Genomic DNA, 14,234 nt, shown 5'->3' with positions numbered 1-14,234 from the left:
CAAACCATGTTACTCCAACCGCAATAGAACCAGGTAGAGCCGTCATCACTAAAGGCCTATACAATCTGCCGAGACTATGTAGTATCTGTTCAGAGTTATACGATCCGTATTGGTGTCTTCTACAGGAACCTCAAAGGACTCGAAAACGAAGGCCTGGATCGTTATTCCATTATTTGTCTTGTTGGTAGTACTCTAAGCCGTTAGCTTGACGGAATGAATCGAAGGTAACGAGAGAGATGCACTTCGATGGTGCAGGATGCTTACGCGGAGCACTATGTGAGATCGGATGATTACTGGGGTGGTGTGCATGGCGGCGGTCCAGGAGGAAAGATGGCTGAGTTTGACAAGCCGATTACAAACTTTAGTGCTTCTACAAGTAAGAGAAAACAGGTATAATCAGCGAGGTGGAAGTAAGCGTACCATGGTGTAGATGAGCTTAAATCATCCCTGTGTCTACAAAGAACCTATTTGCTGTAGGTGCCATTTCGAGACTTAAGATAACCCTAATTTCTGAGAAGTCCCATGACCCACCTGCTCGGTTTCCCGCGCGAGATACAGGACCGGATCCTCCGCTATGTCGTAATCCATTCAAATGGTCGACTGTGTGGCGGAGCTGTTAACATCCAGCTCATATGTTACTAACTTCGTGCAGAGGCTAAACTGGTCGTTGTCGCTTTCCTGTGGGAACTGTATTGGTTTGAGATGATTCACGTGTTCTAGCAGGCCTTGCGCAGAGATGGACTCCGATGGAAGGTGTAGAGGCGGTTGTTGTAGACCTATAAGGCTCAACATTCGTGCAATTTTCGTCGAAGACCGCGAGACAACTGCCATGTAGTTCATGTACTCAGTGAAAGTTGTTTTTACCTCCAGAATGAGTTTGACTTCGTTGCTGACCCTCCCGCTAGGGATTCGAGACTGCGTTCTCGAGCATGCCGCTCTCCCTACCACCGCTGGAGGCTCGATTGTTGCCTCGTCCAGGTGCCTGAAATAGGTGTCGAGAGTTGCGTGTCGAAGTAGTTGCGGCAAAGAAATAGCTTCGAAAGCATGGACATCGGGATTTCATTCGTAACTTTACGGGCAAGCCCCTCGCTCGCAAGAATGAGGTCTTCAGCCAGAAAAAGATAGGTGATGAATCTGAGCTGGTCCGCGACAAGTGACGGCCGATATGTTCGTTACCTATCTTGAGAGTGCAATCATGGTTGCAGAATCAGCCTTTCCGTCCAGAACGCCGGCCTTCTGGAGGATGTTGACCGTCTTATCAACCACACTCGGGTCGACACCTCGCACGTCCTCCGCAAATTGCACTGTCTTGAGCCACTCTCTCGCATCCCCCTCTGAGTAGTCGAGCTCGGTACTGATATACTTGACTGCCTCGTCTTGATTCTCCTCAAAGTGCTTCACGCCCTTGTTGATCTTCAACAGAGCATCTTCCAGTTCCTCCTTCAAAGGCTGCGTAGCCGCATTTGCCCCATGGCTCCAGTTCTGGGAATTCAGCAATGCGTTGGCAGCAACAATCTTCCAACTCGACCAAGGCGTGTAGATCTCTCCAATACGCTTGATAGAGCCGCTATCATAATACCGTTTCGACGTGAAGTGCTCCCACATGAAGAAGTCTGCCGTCTTGTCGTTGACACCATCCCTCAGGTTCGAGAACGTATTCAGCACCTCGACTGGGAAGGGTGTCTCGCCCTTCTGCAACCAGCCCTGCTGATCGGCCAGGACGAAGCTCATCACGTAACTTCCACTGCCTATCCGGCTGACGCCGACCTTCTTGCCCCTCAAGTCCTCAATACTCTTGACGTCTTCCCGTCGTGTTCCGCTAGAGATGGCCCAGCAAAGCGGTGTCTCAACATATGTGCCCACGATCCTGAATCCAGCGTCTTTCTTCACTGCCTGTGCCTTGCCTATCGCGGCAATCCATCCTTCGGTCAACCCAACACCGACGTCGATCTCGTTGTTCTGTAGGGCGGTGACCATGTGCCCTGTACCGGACGGGAAGGGAAGGAGCTGTGAATCGAGGCCGTAGTGCTTCTTGGCGAACTCGAGTGGTGCGGAAAAGTGCTCGGGCACAAAGCCTATCCGTAATGGCGCCATTGCTGCGGTGTGAGTGGAGAAGGCGTGTGTTGCGAGAGTCGGTGACGGAAAACGGGCGGCGCGCAATTTGCGAAGCATTGGAATTCGTCACGTCGGTATCATTCAAAAAAAGCTGGAGGCCAGTCCGTAGTCTCGGTTTCGGTCGTGTTTCGAAGAAGGTCAATTGGAGCCCGTCGGACGCAACGGTGATGTCACGGCTAAACTTGCCGAAAAGGGAAAAGGAACACTGGCCAGCCCCGCACTCGCCGAGTCCAACCCCCGCCGAACATCGCTCATTCATGCCACTTCGCTTGGCGTTGACGTCGACAGCGTCGATTCTTATTGTTGACTTCTCAGTTTCAGATTCCTTGGGATCGGTTAGCTTTGAGTTCTGAGACACGACGTGCGCTTCACAGGGACTGGGTCAAGTAACGACATCGATATTTGCCACTGAATCATGGGGGATTTTGAGGGTTCATCATCAGAAATGTTGTCGTTAAGGGCGAAGAGCATCGCAGTCATCGGCGCAGGCCCTTCTGGATTGGTTGCTGCAAAGTAGGCTGTTTCTCTATCACTCTAATCTCAAGAGCTGAGGATATAGATATCTGCGCGCAGAGAAGGCCTTCTCCAAGATCGTCGTGTTTGAACAGCGTCCGAGAGACGGCGGCATATGGAACTACACGGCCGAAGAAAGAGCTGAGGATCTATTCACGGTCCCTCAGACGGATCCATCCGGAAGAAACCAAGATGCAGTCTGGAGACAAGCACTGAAAAACGGACATACCATTAATTACACCAATGGTGCAACCTTCGTCTCCCCGATGTACGAAAGGCTCGAGACAAATATTCCGAGAGGTTTAATGGGCTTCAAGGATCTAGATTGGCCACAAGATAGTCAGCTTTTCCCAAAGCATCAAACTGTGCTCAAGTACATCGAGGATTATGGCAGAGATGTCCAAGATACGGTGCGCTATAGCATTCAGGTAACAAGCGTCACTCCAAACAACGACCACCCCTCCACTTCCTGGTCTGTGACATCTCGAAATTTGGCGACATCTATCCACACGACAGAGACCTACGATGCTGTCGTAGTGGCCAATGGGCATTTCATCACACCTTACATCCCCGACATACAGAATATCGCCGACTGGAACACAGCTCACTTCGGCTTGATATCTCACTCAAAGTATTATCGCAAGCCAGAGGAGTTCGCTGGAAAGAGAGTAATCGTAGTCGGCAACTCAGCGTCTGGCGCCGACATATCCAACCAAATCGCCGACTACTGCACTCTGCCACTTCTTTGGTCGAGCAAATCAAAAAACCTGTTCGCCAGCGCAACACCGACAGATCCGCGTCGCCGCGAACTTCCACCTATCAAGCGGTTCAATCCTGGTACGCGTGGTGTCGAATTCGAAGACGGCACAGTCGAGAATGATATTGATGCCATTGTCTTCGCTACAGGCTACTTCTACAGTCTACCTTTCCTGGAGGACGTCACTCCAAAACTGATCACAGATGGCAGCCACGTCAACCACACCTACAAGCACCTCTTCTACGCGCCGAAACCCACACTCTCCTTCATCGCGCTCCCACAAAGAGTTATCCCCTTCCCAACCGCGGAAGCGCAAGCCGCTGTTGTTGCACGCGTATACTCTGGCCGCTTATCCCTCCCGTCACTTTCTGAAATGGGGCAGTGGGAAGCGGACCGAGCAGCCGAAACCGGCTCCAGACGAGCCTTTCACCTACTCCCATTTCCAAAAGACGGGCAGAACATCAATGAGCTCTCTCAATGGGCGCTGAGCGCACCTCGCAAGGAGGGCCTGGAAAATGATGGCCAGGGTATGATTCCGCCCGTCTGGGGCGAGTGTGAGTTCTGGTGTCGCGAGAACTTTCCTGCCATACGGCAGGCGTTTGGCAGGTTAGGCGAGAAGAGGTTCACGACGCAGACACTAGAGGAAGTTGGCTTCAGTTATGAGGAGTTTAGGAGGAAGAAGGCGCAGGAGGATGGGAGGCTCATTTAAGCTTGATTAGGTTATCAGACTCCAAGGCACTGCCGGTCTTCAGGCTCTCAATCGCGCGGATGATCAGATTATGCTCATCTGCATTCATCGGGATGTGACGCTTGACTGCTGCGAACCACTCCGGGCTGCTGAATCAGTGTATGACGATCGCCGAGCACAGCGCGATTAGGTCAGTGGGTAGTGTAGGCTCCTGTGTCGAAATGAGGACACGTGCGCCGTAGTGCCTCTGCAGGCGAATGGTCGTGAGGAGGGTGTCTTTCAAGGCCTTCGCCCCAGTGTTGGGCAGCATATACTAGATGTGTCAGCTGGGCGCGATGATAACTGAGCGTAAAGTAAGCAATACTGTGGGGGCATTCAATATTTCAATTTTAGACCGCCCTCATTTACCTTGTGTGCTTCATCCAGTGCGACTATCCTTACTGCCGTCCCAGACTGCAGATACTTCTGCAACCCAATTCTGAATAGAATGCAAGCCGTGTTTACATTGACAAAGCGACAGCTCATGTCCATGATGGTGATTTCTCCTTCTGTGAAGTGGATTTCTGGGCAAATTTTGTGAAGATCTAAGAACGATTCCAAAAGACCGAGACGCATCTGCAGCATGTTCACCTGGGTTGGGTTGAAACGACATTCCCTCAATTTATCTCGAAAGGCGAAATAATTGAAAGGCCCGCCATCTGTCGCCATCTGGCCGAGGATCTGAGTCACAGTAGCCATGCAGAGAGGCTACCCACCGGCCTCACTTACATTCATTAAGGTCAGCATCATGTCGATGTCTAGACTGGAGGCCTTCAGCATGAATTGTGACACGGTGACGTTCGGAATCCGTGAGTTAAGCCCAGCCATTGCTACATAGTTCGAAGGTGACACGAGTACGTTAATTTTCTTGACGTGCAGCTACAGATACCATGCATAGGGCCCCATCTCAGATCTGCTGTAACTGCGTGAGCAGCGTCGGTCGGAGACTGTGATCAACGATTGTATTGCTATCTGTTGTCGTGTTGTGTGACGTCGTGTTACACAAGCTCTCAGCTCTCAGGTAAGTGCACTTGCTCACCGGGCAGTGCCTGCTACAATAGGATATCATGTCATCTGAGCCACGTGGTTACATCTGTCATCTTCAGATCGGTAATGATTTGGACTGGCTGTGTTCACCCTTCAGGCTACGCGTAGAGGAAACAGGGTTTGACCCAGACGGTCTGGTGACTGTTGTAACACGGGGTCACCGAGATCGGCTAATGGCTGTGTAATGTCCAGTGTTGTCTATTGTATGTCCATAACTAAAGTGGGGCTGCTGCTGATTACATACCTAAGCTTGCCACCCAATGAAAATGTGGCGCAAAACCGCGCTCAACACGCGTCTGGACCTGCGCATTCGCGCATCGACGAGGCTAGTGAAGAATGTAATGAGGGAAAAATTCTGAGCGTGCACTTAGTAAGCGCCTGCAGGCAAACAAAGCCCATTGGACAATGTGATGTCCCGTCGGGGAAGTCCGCCTTTATAGTAAGTATCCACATCGACATGACTCGAGGCATTGACCCCAATGAAAACCCCGAAATTGGGAATGCCGCCATCGAAGAAATCGAATGTTGAGAGAGTTGTCAGTCAGCGAGGCTATTATGTGACCACTTGACAACTTAAATCCGCCTACAATCAATAGGACACCTCAAGATACATTGGAAGCTTTCCAGCACTGAGCAAAATTTCTTCACCGCACTATGTCGCTATCAATGCCCACAGACGCCGTTGTGCCCAGACCCAACGCTCACATAGACGTCGACGTCAAGTGTCGCACCGTACTGAACTATGCACACAACAATCAAGAAGAGTCGCTTCGCTATGACGGCAACGATGAGGATGAATCTGACTACCCCGAGGGTGGTGCGACGGCTTGGTTGGTGGTACTGGGTGCCTGGTGTGCTATGATGTACGTATTGGATGGTATCTTACTGGGCCTAGAATAATTCTAACGAATACAGACCGTCGATGGGGTTACTTAATACAGTGGGTGTGCTTCAAGCTTGGGTCTCTGAACATCAATTGCACGGTTACTCCGAATCAAACATCGGTTGGATCTTCAGTGCATACGCCTTCTTCTTATACATTGGCGGTGCGCAGGTCGGTAAGTCAACATTCATCAAGACTATCGGCTCAGACCTAGTGCTAATATCTTGACATTAGGCCCTATTTTCGATGCCCACGACATCAGAGTCCTTATCGTGCCTGGCAGCATCGGCATTGTGGCAGCCGTCATGTGTATGAGCGTCTCTACCGGTCAGTTACCTCGTCTCAATGCCACCGTTTTGTTCTTCCAGCTAAATGCCGTCTAGAATACTACCAACTGCTACTGTCTTTTGGTGCTCTTGGAGGATCTTCAGCATGCCTCTTATTCACCCCTGCAGTGTCCGCTGTTGGTCATTGGTTCTGCAAGCGGAGAGCTCTTGCTATTGGCATTGCCTGCACAGCTGGCGGAGTCGGAGGCGTCGTCTTCCCGCTTCTGATCCTCTATCTTGCACCTATCATCGGCTTCCCTTGGACTGTGCGCACCATTGGCTTTATATGCCTCTTCATGTGCATCATCGCTTGCCTGCTCCTTAGGAAACGATTGCCTCACAACAAGCACGCCGGTGTGTCTATTGATTTTCAAGGTCTCAAGGACCCTAAGTACGCGCTCACTACGCTTGCTGTGTTCTTGGTAGAGTTCGCTGTCTTTGTTCCGTACTCCTTTATCTCACTGTACGCTATACGTGCAGGTATCGAGCAGCAGAAGGCCTATCTAATCAGTGCTCTGCTCAATGTCGGAGCTATTCCCGGACGTGCGCTGCCTGGCTACATCGCGGACCGCTTTGGTGTGTTCAATACCATGCTCGCCACGTCTTTGACGTGTGCCACTCTTATCTTTGCATTATGGCTTACGGCTGCACGAAACGAGGCCGCTATTACGGCATTTGCCATTGTCTTCGGTTTCTGGTCTGGTACTGGTATTTCCTTGACGCCTGTCTGTGTTGGTGCAGTTTGCAAGATTGAGGACTACGGCAAGAGGAACGGCACCACGTTTTCGATTGCCAGTTTTGCTGCATTGATTGGCATCCCTGCTGCTGGTGCCGTTCTGGAGGTAAACGGAGGAAACTACACAGGGTTGATTATTTTCGCTGGCACGCTTTATCTCGCTGCATTTGCAGTTTTTCTGATCACCAGGATTGTGGGTTGGGGCCGAGACTGGAGGACAATGTGCTAGAGTCGCTAGTCGATGAAGCAGCTCCAACAGTCCTATCCACTAACGGGATGGTCACGGGAAAGCGAGTACCCTCTTCACTGCATTGTGTCAGACCTTGGACTCAGGTAGAAGTGCAATTAGAAATGGCCTGCTTGGCCAAGTTGAGAATGCCCACAGACACTTCGTCTCGACATTGGCACTTTCGGCATCTCAATACCGGCCAGTCTATGATGCCATCACAACGGCCACCCGTACGCTGAGCGTCGAGATAAGATCCGGCGAATATTCCCATCTTATTAAATGTAGCTTCAGATTCTAGGATTGAAGTATCCTTGCCGAACCAGTCATGTTCTTGCTCGACTGAGTCTTGGAGTGTCATGCGTGTCTTGCCAGTCTAGGTCTGTCACCGCCCTTGCCCGCTTCTCAACGCTAACGTGGAGTTTCATTGCCAATAGTCTCTGCACTTACCGGCATAATATGTGCCCTATCCCAAATCCACACGTGTGATGTATCGCATTCATCAGAATGGGTTGATTTATCTTCAATGGCTGAAGTCGGCTTCCTTCATTCGAATTCGCCCTGCTTGTGTGGTAGAGAGACCCTTCAGTTGCTTCTACTCGCAATATGAGACGTACCAGCTGACAGATAACGCAGAATTCTATGCTAGCTTGACGTACCGAGTATACGGGCAGGTGAGATTGTAGATACGTTCGAACGTGGAGAGAAAGATGGCAGCACAACATCTGCAGAATCTGCTGGAGGTTAGAATAGAAGTCTTCAGCTTCTCCGCCGACAACCCATTCGATATCCATTCTATGCATGATTTGCATCTACATTCTGTTTAATGTACGTACTCATCCATGTTCTGAAGGGCGTTGTCTTTCCCGACGGGGAACCCCGCCGATGCGGATTGGGATCTGTGGGACGGAGAACTTTGAGACAACCGCCTCTGCACTTTTGCATGCCCTAGGCAACGCACGTATGACGAAGTATGCACCATGATTCCTTCGCGCAGACCCATACACTTCAACGACAAGACCGGCACTGCTCAAGTTGATGCAGATCCCTCTATTGTTCACCAGTTTCACCAACAGCTCCCTAACTACGCACGAACACCGCTCATCTCCTTGGACGACGTCGCAAAGACGCTTGGAGTCAAGCATGTCTTTGTGAAAGATGAAAGTAATCGCTTTGGTCTTCCGGCATTTAAGATCCTCGGAGCATCATGGGGATCATGTCGCGCCATCATAGCTAAGACTGGAATTCCCACCAACTCACCTCTCGAGAAGATCAAGCAAGCTGCCCAGAAAGAAGAAATCGTGCTCTTTACTGCAAGTGCAGGCAATCATGGCCGAGCTCTTGCTGCAATGGCGCGGATGCTGGGCATCCGAGCTTGGATCTACGTACCCCGCACTGTCAACGATGAAGCCATCCGTCTCATCTCTTCGGAAGGCGCGAAGGTCACTGTCTCAGGAAGAGACTACGATGGCGCGATGAGAGAAGCCTGGGAAGAAGCGAGCAGAACTCAAGAAGGATTGTTCGTCCAGGACACCGCTTTTGAAGGATACGAGGACATCCCAAAATGGATCGTGGAGGGCTACTCAACCCTGTTGTCCGAGATAGAGGAGCAATTGTTGGAGAAAAAACTGAAGGCCAACCTTTTGGTCACACCTGTTGGTGTTGGCTCTCTAGCGCACGCCGTTGTGCGCCACTGTAAATCCAGCGATCGTAACTGCGCAGTCATGTCAGTGGAGCCTGACACAGCAGCTTGTTTGTACCAAAGTTTGGTAGCTGGCAAGTCAATACCAGTGCTTACTGGAAAGACCATAATGGAAGGCTTGAACTGCGGCAAACTTTCGTCGACCGTGTTCGAGGATCTGCAGCAGGGCGTTGACGCAAGCGTGACCATCTCAGACTTTGAGTCGCACCAAGCTCTCCAGTACCTTTCAAGCAAGTCTGTCGACAGCGGTCCTTGCGGTGGTGCGGCACTTGCTGCATTGTGGCGGCTTGCAGACTCTCCCAAAGGTCCAACGTGGCTCACTGAGGATGCTGTAGTCGTAATCCTTAGCACCGAAGGACTACGCGATTACGAACGACCTCTCCATGTGTCGAGCGAAGACACAGTCGAAATAACTTAGATCCTGGCTATATTCAGCTTATCAAATTCTGGCCTGTAGGAGGCTGGCGTGTGATGCTGGTCCGCTCCACCAATCTGGCATTTCATCGATCGCCCAAAGGCGAGGGCTATCATTTCAAGAAGTAGTGGAAGAGCGCCTCAAACATCTGTGTAACGGTTGTGAGGAGAAGCAGATCACGTGTTGTTGGCGGCGGTCTGGTGCTGCTTCCTCATGTTGTTGAGCACCTCTTACCTCAGCTGCATCATAAACACGTCATGCAAAACAGACCCCGCAGCCAGCATTCGACAGGCCACATACAAGCAGAACAGAACAGAACATCAGAATACACTCGTTTTACATTTGCACTTAATACCGCAACACTACATATGCGCCGGGCCATGAGAAATTGCTGCGTATTTTGTTTCGCTAGATCATTTATTTCCTCCAGAGTAAGTCTAGGTCTACTCACAAGTCCTATCTGAAGTTTGGCGCGGGCAGATACCAGTACCAGTAACAGTTTGCAGGAGACTTGTTTAATGATGGCTAAGTTAGACCGAGATCAGGACCGTCAATTTGGCCATTCCAAACTCCCCATGCCGCTCATTGCACTCCAGTCAACATTGCCCCACTCCATCTCTAATAAATCTGAATTCAGTTCTGCCAAACTCGGATCGAAGTAGTTGACCCGTTCTTGCCCAGACAGCGACTGGCTGCTGAGAGCGAGCTGCTGCGCATCGCTGCGTGGAAGCATAGCCACACCTGCATACGCGGGAGCGATCGTACCGTCTGCATTCGCGTTCAGTGATGACAGCTGTCCCAATTTTCTCTTGATATCAATGATCATCCTCGTACCTTCGGCATGATCTTGTCCGAACAGCGCAGCATGCCTTGCAGCCCAAGCTTGCAACACCGTGGAGGCAAACATCTTGAATAGTAAATTAGTGCTCGCCTCCATATCTATGAAGCGCACGGCGTAGTTCGCATTCATGATTTCCCACGCTTTGTCGGCTTGCGGTCCGGCTGGTCGAGAGCGCAGGTCTTGGACGACGCGCACGTACGCTGGAAATGGGAAGTGGAATTGGATGAGCCATGAGTAGCCTCTGGTTAGCGGCGATGTGTTAAGCGCTGTGTCACATTCGAGCATGCGAAGGGCGTAAGACATAATCTTGTCGCGCTGTTCCGTGGGTTGGCTGTCTGGCGACTTCGAGTGCTGGGAGCAGTGGAGGAAAAACCGGTACTTAGCAAGGTAGTTCCGCGCCCACCATATCGTGATGTAGTGTAGCGGATTCTCCGGGTTGCAGTGCCGAAGGTATTGATTCTCGATGATATGCTCAAGGCCATTCATGTTGTCGTCATTTGGATCGAATCGATGCTGCGTCGCCTTGGCAATGTGTCTGAGCATTGGGTTGATGAAGTCGAGGTGCCAGGCGTTGTGTCTGATGAAGTTCCCGATTGCGCCGCGCACAACGGCGAACAGGGCTTCAGTCAATGCGTCCTGATCCGCTGGCGTAGCGGTCATCTCCGGTCTCAGATCAAAGTCGTTGACGTTTAAAGGTATCTTACAATCCCATAGTGGTATCAGCTGCGTTGTTTTGTAGTCGGTCATTTCAGATATGCGGCTATCGTATACAACCATCGCCCACCAAAGTCGACGACGCATCTCAGCTTCAAATATGCCGTGCTTAGTATTGGCGGCTTCGTTGCAGATGTTCATCCGAGATGCAATTCGGAAGGCGATGGCAAACATTGGAAATAAGGTGTGGGGATTTGTGTCAGGTCTTAGGGAGATCTGGCTCAAGTCAGTAGTGCAGTTTACAGGTTAGTACTTTCCACTTACCAAGTACAAGAAGTATGCTGTCAAACAATCTCGGTCTCTAGAACGCAGAAACCCACAATTGATGAGGGCTTGGCGACAGGCATCTTGATACCTACCCAGAAGCTTCGCCTTGGCTTCTCCAAACGTGTCGCGGCACTCTCCCTCGGCTAGCGTGATAAGTGCGGCACAGTAGATGCTGAACATGAGTGCCTCGAGCTCGTTACTGATGCCCGTGGGGTCGGCCGCAGCATCAAGGATCCGCGCCTGTAAGGTTGGGCCATGTGTGACCTTGATCAACGGGTTGACGTTCTCCGAGTAGATTTGCCAAAGCTTGAATATGTGTATGTGACTCGGATGTAAAGTCGACAAAGCTACAGTGATCTTGGTGTCGCCGAACAGATGATTGTGATCGCTCTCGTAAACGCGTCCCCAGACCTTAACGATGACTGGTTCCGAGAGATCGTCAAAAGTAGCTTGGCCGAAGTTGTTATCAACATTTGCTTTTCCGGTCACGTCTAGTGAATTCGGTGCCCTTTGATGCATTGCATCCCAAAAGTTTTTGATCTCGCCTGTGCTTTGGTCTTCGCTCTGGGCATCGACATTTGCAACACTGTCAAGATGTTTTTGACTTGTTGATGATTCTGGCTCGACCCAACTTTCAGCAGTCAGATCCTCTGTATCCATACCATCTGCGTTATTGATCGCGATGTTGTTTTTCCTCAACAGTTCTTCATACTGTCGTAGCCTCTGCGTCAGTTCTTGCTCGGTTGGCCTCTTCCGTCGCCGCGGCATCTGCTGAGCAGGCACGCATTGTACTTTCGCCTTGAGACAGTGGTTGCATGGGAACTTGCGATCGCATTTGACTTTGCGCTGTTGGCAAAGTACGCAGGCAAGGATGCGCAGCGGCTTCGGCGGGCGATGACTGGTGCCTGAGGGAGTCACCCGTCGTTGATCCATCATCTGAGCCGGATCGAGTAAGTCTGGTCACAAGACGGCAGGAACAATACGTCGTTGGTTAGATTCTCTCCTTGCTATTGGCGCCGACTACAGTGCTGTACTGTTGCGGCAATGGATCGTATCAGACGCCACTATCGTAAGCTGCTGGACGACGCGCCGGTCTTCATGCGTCGAAGGATGACGAAGGACACCGGTATGCTGCGCGAACACAGACAGTCGGAGAGACACTGACTTTTCAAGTAAACACTTTGATGAATGGGAGACGTCAACGGCCGATGCACGCGTCCCTCTACGAAGTACGAAAAGCGCGTCAGGCCGGTTTCTGCGCATCTCAGAACACATTCTCAGAATTTGCAATGTCCCGCTACCGGTACAGTACCGGTACCGGTAGGTACCACCGTGTCCGTGCACGGAATGCGCGGATTCACCGAATGCGCGCGATCGGCCCTACTAGCCCAAGCAAATATGAGGCTGTAGAGCCACCCACAATCGATCGATATATATAATGGTAGATGGTGGAGAGTGCGGAGGAGTATCCAGGTCTCTTTACTATTGTTATCCTTTACTGCAGTCCTAATAAGAGTTTGGATTTAGACCTAGTCGTCACTGCTGTACACAGAAGTAGACGAATCAGAGCTCTCAGCTGCTTTGAAGGTCCCATAGGTGAAGCAATTGGGTACTTGGCTGCTATCGGGTGGGCAAATTCCAGTGACTCTGAAGTAGGCTGGCAAATGGGGTTGGGTCACATCATTTACTTAAACGCTTCTAGCTGCTAAAACATCGAAGCTACGGCTTAGTGATGTATTATTCGATTGAAGCGCATAGGTCAGAAGCTTAACTAAGTAATACGTTACTAAGCCTTATTCTGACTTTTAAGACCTATTTTGAAGTAACCCGATTTTTCCATCTTTTGTGTTGGGTTGGGGGTTGCAAACGCCTATTTTGAGACACATCACGGGCGGCGCTAGTGTTGCTTAGCCCATGGGTACGTCATTTTGTAGCACTGGCCCAGGTAAAGAAATTAAGTGAGCTCAGTAGTGTATTTATAGGCTGATGGAGCAGAGTAGACTACGTCTAACAGCTAGAGAGTCTGTGTTAAGCTAAGTAACGTACCCCACGGGCGAAAGAATCAACGGGCGAGAGAATCACCTTTGCCAAGCCGCCACCAAACCACTCTTCCTACACTAATGTCTTTACAACAACACTATTTAGACGCGTTAAAAGAAGCTCAGATACAGCTTGCGCTCCAGGCTCTTAAACAAGACGCGACACTCTCTCAGCAACGTGCTGCAGCTATCTACAGAGTTCCTTAAGCTACACTAAGCAAGCAACGCGCAGGATAACCTTCACGCGCTAATTCTATAGCCAACTCGCAGAAGCTAGACAACAACAAGGAGAAGGTAATTATTAAACATATTCCTAAGCTAGACGTGCAAGGATTTTCCCCTTAGCTCTTAGATGTAGCTACTATAGCTAATTCTTTGCGCGCTAAGCGCAACCTAGGCCCTATTAGCGCAAACTAGCCTAGTATGTTTGTTAAGCAATACCTAGAGCTTAAAGTTAAGTTTAATTGCAAGTACAACTACAAGAGAGCCCTCTGTGAAGATCCTGAGGTTCTGCAGGGCTAGTTTAGCCTAGTAGCTAACACTAAAGCCAAGTATAGCATCTAGGATAAAGACACGTACAACTTTAACAAGACAGGCTTTATAATAGGCTAGATCTCCTAAGGAGTAGTTGTTATAGCTTTAGAATAACAAGGTTAGCTAAAGGTAGTCCAGCTAGGTAACTAGGAGTAGGCTACAGCTATAGTAGGCATTAATGCTAAAGGATAGGCCATTCCTGCCTTCCTTATCTTTAAGGCCTACCACTACCTCTCTGCCTAGTATAAAGAAGAGGATCTGCCTTAAGACTAGGTTATTAGAGTCTCTAATAATAGCTAGACTACTAACAAGCTTAGTGTGGACTAGATAAACCACTTTAACAGGCATGCATAGGAGCGTACTATTAGCACCTACTATTTGCTTATTATTAA

The 14,234-nt window shown here is 50.2% G+C and overlaps 5 protein-coding genes across 5 annotated transcripts; 3 read left to right on the top strand and 2 right to left on the bottom strand.

Annotated features, from left to right (window-relative positions):
- Nucleotides 1–1,176: 1,176 nt before the first annotated feature.
- M421DRAFT_94979 (periplasmic binding protein-like II) lies at nucleotides 1,177–2,094 on the bottom strand (the record flags this gene model as incomplete). The annotated part of the gene is made up of 1 exon (XM_033598255.1): nucleotides 1,177–2,094. The coding sequence occupies one exon, from the start codon at nucleotides 2,092–2,094 to the stop codon at nucleotides 1,177–1,179; it is 918 nt and encodes a 305-aa protein (XP_033445245.1).
- A 436-nt stretch (nucleotides 2,095–2,530) lies between these two features.
- Nucleotides 2,531–4,094, top strand: M421DRAFT_8258 (flavin-containing monooxygenase; the record flags this gene model as incomplete). The annotated part of the gene is made up of 2 exons (XM_033597536.1): nucleotides 2,531–2,628; nucleotides 2,675–4,094. The coding sequence occupies 2 exons, from the start codon at nucleotides 2,531–2,533 to the stop codon at nucleotides 4,092–4,094; spliced, it is 1,518 nt and encodes a 505-aa protein (XP_033445244.1).
- Nucleotides 4,095–5,648: 1,554 nt separating this feature from the next.
- Nucleotides 5,649–7,668, top strand: M421DRAFT_424219 (putative oxalate/formate antiporter). Its single transcript, XM_033593686.1, has 4 exons — nucleotides 5,649–6,022; nucleotides 6,075–6,217; nucleotides 6,277–6,369; nucleotides 6,426–7,668. The coding sequence occupies exons 1-4, from the start codon at nucleotides 5,814–5,816 to the stop codon at nucleotides 7,331–7,333; spliced, it is 1,353 nt and encodes a 450-aa protein (XP_033445243.1). The 5' UTR covers nucleotides 5,649–5,813; the 3' UTR covers nucleotides 7,334–7,668.
- A 642-nt stretch (nucleotides 7,669–8,310) lies between these two features.
- Nucleotides 8,311–9,450, top strand: M421DRAFT_103385 (tryptophan synthase beta subunit-like PLP-dependent enzyme; the record flags this gene model as incomplete). Its single annotated transcript, XM_033586897.1, has 1 exon — nucleotides 8,311–9,450. The coding sequence occupies one exon, from the start codon at nucleotides 8,311–8,313 to the stop codon at nucleotides 9,448–9,450; it is 1,140 nt and encodes a 379-aa protein (XP_033445242.1).
- Nucleotides 9,451–9,954: 504 nt separating this feature from the next.
- Nucleotides 9,955–12,459, bottom strand: M421DRAFT_266790 (uncharacterized protein). The gene is made up of 2 exons (XM_033588741.1): nucleotides 11,267–12,459; nucleotides 9,955–11,218 (listed from the first exon to the last, which is right to left on the bottom strand). Exons 1-2 carry the CDS (start codon nucleotides 12,203–12,205, stop codon nucleotides 9,998–10,000), a joined length of 2,160 nt encoding a protein of 719 aa, XP_033445241.1. The 5' UTR covers nucleotides 12,206–12,459; the 3' UTR covers nucleotides 9,955–9,997.
- Between the last annotated feature and the right edge of the window lie 1,775 nt (nucleotides 12,460–14,234).

The sequence above is a fragment of the Didymella exigua genome, assembly GCF_010094145.1.
Source record: "Didymella exigua CBS 183.55 unplaced genomic scaffold M421scaffold_33, whole genome shotgun sequence".
NCBI lineage: Eukaryota > Fungi > Ascomycota > Dothideomycetes > Pleosporales > Didymellaceae > Didymella > Didymella exigua.
The sequence above is the reverse complement of the archived record's forward strand: the minus strand, read 5'-3'. Positions and strand labels throughout refer to the sequence as shown.

Excerpts from the sequence above, each read along its gene's own strand:
- M421DRAFT_424219 (XM_033593686.1), top strand. The coding sequence starts at position 5,814 with ATGTCGCTATCAATGCCCACAGACGCCGTTGTGCCCAGACCCAACGCT. Across the intron at positions 6,218-6,276 it reads CATTGGCGGTGCGCAGGTCG|GCCCTATTTTCGATGCCCAC; the intron begins GTAAGTCAACAT and ends TCTTGACATTAG. Across the intron at positions 6,370-6,425 it reads GTGTATGAGCGTCTCTACCG|AATACTACCAACTGCTACTG; the intron begins GTCAGTTACCTC and ends AATGCCGTCTAG.
- M421DRAFT_266790 (XM_033588741.1), bottom strand. The coding sequence starts at position 12,205 with ATGATGGATCAACGACGGGTGACTCCCTCAGGCACCAGTCATCGCCCG. Across the intron at positions 11,219-11,266 it reads CAGCATACTTCTTGTACTTG|ATCTCCCTAAGACCTGACAC; the intron begins GTAAGTGGAAAG and ends GACTTGAGCCAG.